The 10,175-nt window shown below is 45.1% G+C and overlaps 2 protein-coding genes across 2 annotated transcripts; one reads left to right on the top strand and one right to left on the bottom strand.

Moving 5' to 3' along the window:
- Nucleotides 1–445: 445 nt before the first annotated feature.
- LOC123145115 (uncharacterized) lies at nt 446–1,417 on the top strand. The gene is made up of 2 exons (XM_044564438.1): nt 446–917; nt 1,015–1,417. The coding sequence occupies exons 1-2, from the start codon at nt 679–681 to the stop codon at nt 1,295–1,297; spliced, it is 522 nt and encodes a 173-aa protein (XP_044420373.1). The 5' UTR covers nt 446–678; the 3' UTR covers nt 1,298–1,417.
- Nucleotides 1,418–1,538: 121 nt separating this feature from the next.
- LOC123145114 (uncharacterized) lies at nt 1,539–6,502 on the bottom strand. The gene is made up of 4 exons (XM_044564437.1): nt 5,947–6,502; nt 5,087–5,311; nt 4,607–4,960; nt 1,539–2,504 (listed from the first exon to the last, which is right to left on the bottom strand). Exons 1-4 carry the CDS (start codon nt 6,403–6,405, stop codon nt 2,031–2,033), a joined length of 1,512 nt encoding a protein of 503 aa, XP_044420372.1. The 5' UTR covers nt 6,406–6,502; the 3' UTR covers nt 1,539–2,030.
- Nucleotides 6,503–10,175: the final 3,673 nt, after the last annotated feature.

Here is a 10,175-nt window from a genome sequence, read left to right as displayed (position 1 = left end):
GCCACGCTGCCAGGTCATTCGAAAAGGCAAAGTCCTACTGGCCGCTAGCACTAGCCACCCTCCCCGCCCCAGCTGGCTTCTCGCCAGTCGTCGCAAACCCCAGAGTCCCAGAGCAAGTGGACTCGGGAAACCCGCGTGGCGCGGCGCAGGCGAAATTCAAGTGTGTGGACCATCACCTGCCGAAGCGACCAAGCACAGCCGCGCAGGCACAGTCATCCAAGGCCGAGCCAGAGAGCACACGCGGCTCCCAACGCTGCGCGGTGGGAAACCATGTGGAGGCCTTATCCTCTCCCACTCCCCCGCCGCGCGCCGCGTCCCTCTCCGCGCAAAGCTAAACAAAAGCCCCACACGAGTAAAGAGAACGAAGGGAGGAGATAATGCCGAGTCTACCAATCGGCGCCATTTACTTGGGCGTGAATAAACCGGGCCGCTTTTATCTCCTCCGCTCGCCCCGGCCCGCGCCCACGTCCCCACGCTATTTGTAGCCGCGCCCCTCCTCCCTCCTTATCCTCCCAGTGACTCATCACCCTCCCCTCCTCCTCCTCCTCCTCTCTCCCTTTATAGCCGCTGCGCCGCGTTTGATCCTCCATCGCCAACGCACCAGCACAACCGATCGCTGATCTCAGATTACCTGCTGCTTCTCTCCTTCGTTCCTTGGTTTGGTCTGCTCTGATCGGCATGGCGACCCAGATGGACGCGTACGTGATGTTCCGCCGCGCCGCGGAGATGATGATGGTGGCGCCGCCCGGGGCCGCCTACGACGAGCAGGACGAGGACATCGGCTCCGCGTCCGACTCCGAGTGCACGTCGACGTCCTCCTCCTCCGACCTCGCCGACGACGCCAGCTCCTCGTCCTCCTCCTCCAGCTCCGGTGACCACTTCGAGATGTCCGCCCTCATGACGCAGCTCCCCATCAAGTACGTGCGCGCGAATGCGAGTGTTGACGGTTGTTTACGTTCCTGATCTATTCTAAGGAGAGAGAAGATGCTGACCTGCCTTTTCTGTGCTGTGCAGGAGGGGATTGTCCATGTTCTTCGACGGCAAGTCGCAGTCGTTCGCGTCGCTGGCGGCCGTGGCCTCCCTGGAGGACTTGGCCAAGCCGGCCAAGAAGCGCCTCAAGCCGTCGCGGAGCTGCGAGGGCGGCCTGGACGCGCACCGTGGCAGGTTCCTCTCGCCGCGCCGGCATTGCTCCAAGGCCGCCGCCGCAAGTAAGGCGTCCGCGAGGGCCGCCCTCTCAGTGCTCGGCACCTCGCCGAGGACCGCGAGGCTGGCCGCCAACTCCCTCATGTTTAGCTAGGTTCTGTACCACTGTTAGGTGTTCGTGTTCTTCGTAGAGGGAGATGTATTAGGATCCCATAATGGAAATACCATCCACCTTCAGCACATTTGAATCTGAGAAGTTGGGTTTTCAACATCATTCAAAGGCCAAAGTATAAATGGGAACCATGGATCCATTCTTAAGAAACAGTCAAACAGGGATGGAAATGTAACCGCACCAACGGCTCCAGCCACTTGCATTAACAGCAAACGGCAACAAGTGAAAAGGCGGCGCTGGTGCACATTGAACAACAGCAAATAAAGAAAATCATTCGATCTTGACTAGCAGTACTGCGTAATTAAGTTACAGTGCAAGTATGACCATTCTGACAAGCCAATCAAGTGGACTGATAGCCCAAAACATTTCGGCATTCCCCCTACTACAGCAACAACTAACACACCTCTCGAGTACCATGCAAAATTGAGCGCTTAATTTTCCATTCACCAGCGTGATGCTTCCAACAATTGAAAAATAGGGAGATTGTTTTGCAAAAATCACAATAATAATAGGTCATTGCCCTTCTTGTCCTCCGAAAGATGGGGAATGGAAAATGATTTCTCGCCAGCGGATCGTAGTGCCAAAACAAATATTCCTGAACCTCGATGAGATAGTAGTGTCGGCAGCTCCAAACTTCACTTAAACAAGCATTTTGGTTCATGACAAAATTCCTTCACCCCAACAGACTGACGATTTGAGAGACATCACACAAAGTTCAGACAGCTCGGTATTCAATAAACAAGCTCAACTTCTGAACCAACACAGCACGTGAACCATATATAGGTTTTCTTCCTTCACTGATCCAATTCTTCTCCAAACTCGAAGCTTTTGCATTTGCCCGCATGTCATCCAAGAAGGCTGAGACTATCTGATAAATTGAAGTCCGGAAAACATCAGCCATTGAATGAGCTTTGGTGTGCAGACCACCTCTTTGTGTGCTTGCGATGGCAGTTACATTGCCTTTTCTTGCAGTGGAGAAGTTACCCCACCTAATGCTTGCTGGACCCAGTGAGTGCGCAGGTTGTGGGTTAGTTTTCTTCCCCAAACATGCTTCAACGGCAACTAGAGCAGACAGCAAAGTAGACATCACAGCAGCATTGCAGCCAGTGAGTTGAGCAACTCCATACCGATCCTCTTGTCGTGAGCGTGCAGTTAATGTTGCCAATGTCCGAGCACACCATGAGCATATCTACATTCAAAGGTCATACAGAACAATCTATCATTAGGCATTAGTGCACAAAGTAACATTTGGACTATTATGATTTGGCAATGATACACCATCTGACACATAAAAACATTTCCAGGCCTTAAACAATGACAAGGCTATTAAAGCTTAGGCATGTGGACAATTGACCTTACTCTGAAGGACACCTACGGACATTAATGAAGTTTCTGAATGTTATGAAATCACAAGAATCATGTTAAGCTATATTCACCCCAGATGCACAATGGAAATAAGCTAAATCTTCAAAATGTTAACTGATTATTTAATTTGTGTTAGTAGTCATAATAAGCTCAACCATGTAGTTGATCCTGAATATAGATAAATTCAGGCTGCTATTAAACTGGACATCATGTTTCACAAATTTGGCTTCCACACTGTCAGAACTCGTCACACCAGCTATCAGCTAAGCAGTCTCCATTTTTTACTTCTAGCCTTGTACTCCCTCCGTTCCGAATTACTTGTCGCAAGTATGGATGTATCTAGATGTATTTTAGTTTTAGATACATCCATTTCTGCGACGAGTAATTTGGAACAGAGGGAGTAGTTGTTGTATGTTTGGTTTCTGGCCAAAATGTACCTTACCAAAAATTTGGTTTTTATTTGGATGGTTACGAACTTATTGGCATGCCAATGGCTCCTTACCCAACTCTACTTCATTTTTTTAGCCAAAGTTGGCCAACTCATGGGCACACAAAACTTGGTCAAATATTTGGTGGGGTTGGTGGGGCCTTCTCCGGCTGGTGGAACAGGGCAATCAAGAGATTGGACAAGGAGCACCGAAAAGGCCTCAATACCTTGATAATATAGTAGCTTGGGACATTTGGAAACACCGAAACGATAGCAGTATCTTTTGATAATGAAATGAGATTGGATACGAAAGTGGAATCTGAGGTAGCCCTAGGGCATTTTTAGTAGTGCGGGTGGTAGAGGAGGAGGGAGCCCTATGGCGTACAGCCAGGGCCCATGGCCTTCAGACCCTGTTCTAGGGTCAGCGTTCTGGTGCTTTGGTCGTATCCTTTGTTCAAGCATGGCTCATAAGGTCTAGTGTGTTTGGGTTTCGGGCGTGTTGTGTGTGTGTGTGTGGCGTTGTACTTTTAATCCTCTTTCTTATTAATGAAATGACACGCAGGTCTCCTGCGCCGTTCGAGAAGAAAAATGGTGGGGCAAATTTGGGCTCAAAACAAACACAATCTTGGTACTACAGAATTGCTCCAAACGGAACAGAGCTTCTTCTGCTACAATCTATCCATTGGTTCTGAGGAAAAGCATGATTCAGAACTTAATGGTGAGCTACTATTTACTATAACACCTGCATCAAACAGACCACAGGTCAACTATGTGCGTGTAAAAAAAATTGACATCTCCACCACATGTGCCATATTCCATAATCAAACCAACTTTCCCATATTACAGAAAGCATGCCCCATAGCTAATATTCAAAACTGTTGCATGTGGTCCATGTGCATATGGCATACTTATTATGTCATTTGCAATCAAACACAATGATAGTTAATGCACCTCAGTATCCAATTACTTTATACTAGAAGAATACATTTGGTACTCATATAAAAGCTGTCAATAATAACCTGTCAGCTCCAAAAGGCCTAAACACTTGAAATTACCAACTTCCAAATAAAAGGTTTGAGCAGTTCAACTTAAGCTATTAAACCTTCCTGGGGGAGATTACATGTGGATGCTCGCATACTCATATTCCATAACATATCTAAAATAATATGATCAACAGTTATCATGCAAAATCTTCCGGATCGTGTGATGCTTGATGCAAATCTTGAATTCATTATGTGTAACTGTGACTAACCAATCATTATGCATGTATGCTTCAACTATACCCAACTCAGCATCTTTAAAGCATGGCCTCTCCTTATTCAACTCTAAAATATTTTATCATGGATGTCAAACAAAAAATGCAGGCACCAACTTAACAGTAGGTTCAATTAACGGGAAGCAGATTTCATTAGTTACAAAAGAAGAGACAGACAAGATTAAAAACTGGAAACACACTGAAGAACCTACAACAGAAGTAAATGAAATGGTTATAAAATTACCTGTGAATCACTAAATGCACCATAGAGCTTAGACTGTTGTAACAATAGTTCTGGCCTTTCACTAGTAAACCCTTCAAGTGCTTCAGCAATTTTTGAAGTGAACTCCTCAAGTGGCTTCAAACAGGCTGTCACAATTCTTTTGTAAGTTTCACCAGATTCCTCAAATAAGGCAGCTCGACGCCAAGGTTCGATGTTACATTCAGATACTGCACACAAATCTTGGAATGCAAGATATTGAATCAGCGACCGTGGATTACTTAGTTCCAAAGTCTCGAGGATATAATCAGTCGGATTAGTCTCTGCAGCAGCAGAGCTCTGAGGTGGAGTAAAACTGCATCTTCTTGTGTGCACAACCTAAGATTTGTTGAAAACAGTTGTATTAAAGTTCCAGGAATGTCAAGCTGCAGAGTACATACGGCGGAAACAAGTGTGCATCTAAAAGCATGTTGTTTGATTTGGATTGTAAAGGAGAAAACAAACCTGGACAAAATGATGGCTTATTTCCCAACAGAAGGAAACACCTGTGGTCACTATAAAAATAGCGATTTGGGTGATAATTTGACTTCCAATGGATCCTCCCATTCTGAATTGCCGAGGAAGAAAAAGAATCAGGACAAGTGAAAGCAAGAAGACCTGAAGCGACATCTTTAGAGCCCTTTTAATAGATGGTAGAAGCCCCATCTTTAATCCATAGAACATAGGTCTCTGGACAATAAAACAAGTTAACAAAGTTAAAACCAAGCGGCCACATACTCAAGTGAGTGCTGGAAGAACTGTAAGATAGCAAATGAACATGCAACTAAGCGAGCAAATCTAAGACTATTAAGGGATCAAAATTAACTAAACTTAGCTTTGAAAATTACAACTGATTGCCCTACGTTCTGATTAATCCCCACCATGTTCACACCTAAATAAAAAAAAGTAGAGTAGAGGCAAACAATGTCTACGAATAAACAGTGAATAAAAACGAAGCTTCTGACTGGATATTTGACCATAAAACATGATATTCTCGGGAAATTGCACAGTGCTCGTAATAAAACCATCTATTATCTGATTCGAATGTCTAACTTGAGAACAAACTGTGTGTCCAATAGTGCAGAATGGCCCTCTCCTCTGATCAAACACCCTAGGGTAAAATACCAATAGTTCAAGCCACAGTTAAGATAACATCACTCCTATGTTTTAAGAACAATAGTCATCTGCACAGCAAATCATTGCTGAGAAGTTAATCTTAGTCGTGGTAATATGAACTCTAAGACAACGAATTCAAACCCAATCTACAATTTCGGATGAATCAAGCAGCATATGCAGAAACCCTAACTTTCCCCCACTCCACTCACCTGCACGACGGGGAACTGGAGCAGCCACCTCCCCCGCCCAAAGTAGTGAGCGGCGAACACCGCGCCCAACACAGCGCCGCGGACTCCCAGCCCGGCGACGGCAGCCCATCCGGCGTCCTTGGGGACCAGAGACGCGGCGGCGGCCACGCAGAGCGCACCGGCCGAGGCGAAGAGGGAGGCCGCGAGGGCGAGCTTCGGCACGGGCGGTGGGCCGGGGTGGGGCGAGGCGGAGATGAGGAAGGCGAGCGCGAGGAGCCCCGTGCCGGCGGAGGAGAGGGGCGGGTGCAGCCCGAGGAGGAAGGGCGGGGGCACCCCGAGGTTAGGGTGGCGGCGGCTCGGGGAGACCGCGAGGTGGAGTACGGAGGCGGCGGCCCAGAGAGCGGCCTGGAAGGCGAAGACGGCGAGCCACCGCTGGCCGACGGCGTCGCGAGGAGCGCCGCGCGGTGGGGCCCTGTCCATGGCGGCGGTGGACGAGGGGTTTGGGGGGGAGGTTTTGAATTTTTTTTTTCTCTCCCCTTCTCTATTTGTGAGGGACCGAGCGTTTCTTCGCGTCCGAAGGGAAAAGAGAAGGGGAACGAGTGAACCGTGTGGTTTGAATGCGCGTCTTTTGTTTTCCTGTCCTCTTCGAGACCGGCGACACCTTTCATCGGGTCCGTTCGTAGCTTAGTGGTTAAGCTAATCCCAGCTCGGAGATTAGGAAGACACGGGCATATACAAATGTAGTAGTAGATGCAACGTGCTTATCAGCTTGAATAAGATGAGGGCAGCGTAGTAGGTCAAGAGGACCTGATCTCATATATCATATACGTATTTCAAATTATTATAGAAAAAGTTAACTGGGCGACCAATTGTTGGGAGAAGGATGGCAAGCAAACCTTTTTTGATGGCAGTTTTAGTTCTAAGACTAGATCAAACCATGGCAGTTTAGAAACGAAAATTGCCTTCTCTGGCCGAAACTAACATGTCACTCTGAAGAAACCGCCGTCCCCTCAAACTAAAAATGCCACTAAAATCATTCGCAAATACCACCTCCTTCTGGCGACCGTTCGCCAGGGTCCATTATTATAAGAAGCTTTTCGGATCGCTGTTGTCTATTTTCATGTCTTTGGATGAAGACATGGTGGAGGATATTCTGCAGCTCTCTCCCTTTACATAGAAGGAGGTTAATGCGGCAATATTGCAGATGAAAAACAATAAAGCACCTGGCCCTGATCGATTCCCGGTGGAATTTTATCCAAAATGTTGTGGGACGATTAAGGGCGACTTATCACCCATGTTTCAGGATATGTTTAACGGAGAGCTTCGGTTATTTAAGCCAAATTTTGGAACCATTACTTTACTTCGTAAGAAGGAAGAGGCGATGATAATTGAGCAATTTAGTACTATTTGCTTGTTTAATGTTAGTTTCAATTCGACTAACAGAGATTGCTCATACAGTCATCTGTCCTACACAAACTGCCTTCATGCCGGCCCGACATATCCTAGACGGCGTGGTCACATATCCTAGACGGGGTGGTCATTCTATATGAAACTATGCATGAAATTCATTCGAAGAAACTCGAGGGAGTTGTCTTTAAAGTGGACTTCAAGAAGGCTTAGTGTCTACGTGTCTTTGGATGAAGACATAGCGGGGGATATTCCAGAGCTCTCTCCATTTACAGAGAAGGATATTTATGCGACAATATTACAGATGAAGAATAATAAGACGCGTGGCCCTGATAGATTCTTGATGGATGGATTCCCGGCGGAATTTTACCGGATGCGTTGGGGGATGATTAAGGGAACTTATTACCAATGTTTTAGAGATTGTTTAATAGAGAGCTTAAGTTATTTAAGCTAAATTTCAGAACCACTACTTTGCTTCCTAAGAAGGAAGAGGTGATGAGAATTGAGAAATTTAGGAGTATTTGCTTGATAAATATTAGTTTTGAGAATTTTACCAAAGTGGGTATAAACCAATTAACATAGATAGCTTTTACGGTCATCCGCCCTACGCAAACTGCCTTCATGCCAAGTCGACACAGCCTAGAGGGCCGGAGTGGTCATTCTAACTATGCATGGGATTCATTTGAAGGAACTCGACGGAGTTTTCTTTAAAGTGAATTTCAAGAAGGCTTACGACAAAGTTGAGTGGCCTTTCTTGCAACAGCCATTACGTATGAAGGGCTTTGATCCCGCTTGGAGGCGACAGGTTCAGACTTTTGTTTATGGAGGAAGTGTGAGGATCAACGTGAATGATGATGTTGGTTATTATTTTAACACTAGGAAAGGTTTATGACAAAGTGATCCTTTGTCTCCAGTACTTTTTAATATAGTCATTGACAGGCTGGAAGTCCAATTAGTAGGGCTAAGGTGGATGGTCAGATAGGTGTGTTGATCCCACATCTAGTGGATGGGGGTCTTCATCCTACAAAATGCGGATGACACGATAATCTTTATTGATCATGATATGGACAAAGTGGTGAATATGAAATTGGTCTTGTGTCTTTTCGAACAAAAGTCAAGCCTTCAAATTATTTTTCATAAGGGCGAACTGTTCTGCTTTGGACGTGCCAAAGAACACGGGATCAGTTATAAACAGTTGTTCAGTTGAGAGATTGGTAAGCTCCCATTTACCTATCTCGAAATACCGATTCACCATCGTAAACTAGGTTATAAAGAGTGAAAGTGTATTGAGGAAAGATTAGAAAAAAAATTGAGTTACTGGAAAGGTAAACTGGTGTCTTATGGTGGACGATTGATCCTTGTGAATGCGGTACTTATGAGTTTACCTATGTTTATGCTTTCGTTCTTCAAAGTGCCTATAGAGGTGCAGAAAAGACTTGATTTCCATTGCTCTACATTTTTGTGGCAGAGTAATGAACATAAGGCCAAGTACTACCTTGCGAGGTGGGATATCTTGCGCCAACCTAAAGACCAAGGAGGGTGGCATTGAGGATCTTGAGATTAAGAACAGATGGTTGCTAAGTAAAAGGATTTACAGGCTTGCTACGGGGGGATGGAGTGTAGATTCAGTTATTGCATAACAAATAGCAGTTATGATGCAACCAGCCAACTGGCTCTTTTGGAAGGGTGTGATGTGGATGTTCTTTAACAGGGAAAGTTTTAAAATTGTGGATGATCGAACCACGTGCTTTCGGGAGGAAACCTAGCTTGGGGATGTGCCTTTAGCCTTATACTATTCGTCCTTGTACAATATTATGCAACACAAGGAGAGTTTTGTGAGCATAGTATTCGGTCAACTCTCTTGAATATCCCATCGGAAGAGCTCTGAGTGGCGATAAATAGACTGCTTGGCTTCATTTAGTACGTAGGTTGATGGGGTCACCTTAACTAATGAGCCAGACACGTTCCCTTGGAGGTTGACATCTTCTAGAGTATTTCTATTAAACCTATGTATATAGATCAATTTAGTTATGGGTCGGTTTTACGTTCGAAGGACATCTGGAAAGCCAAAGTACCATTACAGATTTAAATATTCATGTGGTTTGTGCATAGGGGGTTGTTCTCACTAAGTATAATCCGACAAAACGTAGATAGTAAGGTAGTAAACAATGTTGTTTATGTCATTAAGAGAAAACAGTGCACAATTTGTTTATTGCATGTCTGTTGGCTATTTTATTGTAGCATACAATTCATGTGGCATTTTACTTGTCTCCCCCCAATAGTATTGTGGCGTGCAATTGGTTGGGTAGGGTTGAGGCTAGAACTAAGGCATGGAGTTTGTGTCTCGTTGTAGGTAGTATGAAAACTATCGAAATGATTGTATTTTTAACAAAGTAAAGCTACGCAATTTTTTGCAGGTTAATTTCCATGTTACAGGATGGATTCGTACATGGTCGTTACTACATCATGCAGAAGTATGGGCGCTTATGGTATATAGGTGCAACCAATGAGAGATGATAGCACATGATACGTACAATCGATTTGGATGGCGGTTTAATAGTAGGTTATTTGTGTACGCATATATCTTTATTTATGCCGGTTGTGCCTTTTTTGGCAATTTTATACTTCACTACTCGATCTTCTTACTCATATTTTAATAAATATGGGCGTGTGCATCAAAATGATGCAGAGACCAGGATATGCCCCTTTTTGAAGAAAAAATATGTTCCATAATCACACTTTATGATGCATAACATCAAGAAAAGTCAAGACGAAGGCCAGAGGTACGAGATGCAACCCCCTGCTCAAAGGAAAACCAGGGTTCTCCTCTGCCGGTAGATTGT

The sequence above is a fragment of the Triticum aestivum genome, chromosome 6D (assembly GCF_018294505.1).
Source record: "Triticum aestivum cultivar Chinese Spring chromosome 6D, IWGSC CS RefSeq v2.1, whole genome shotgun sequence".
Lineage (NCBI taxonomy): Eukaryota > Viridiplantae > Streptophyta > Magnoliopsida > Poales > Poaceae > Triticum > Triticum aestivum.
The sequence above is the reverse complement of the archived record's forward strand: the minus strand, read 5'-3'. Positions and strand labels throughout refer to the sequence as shown.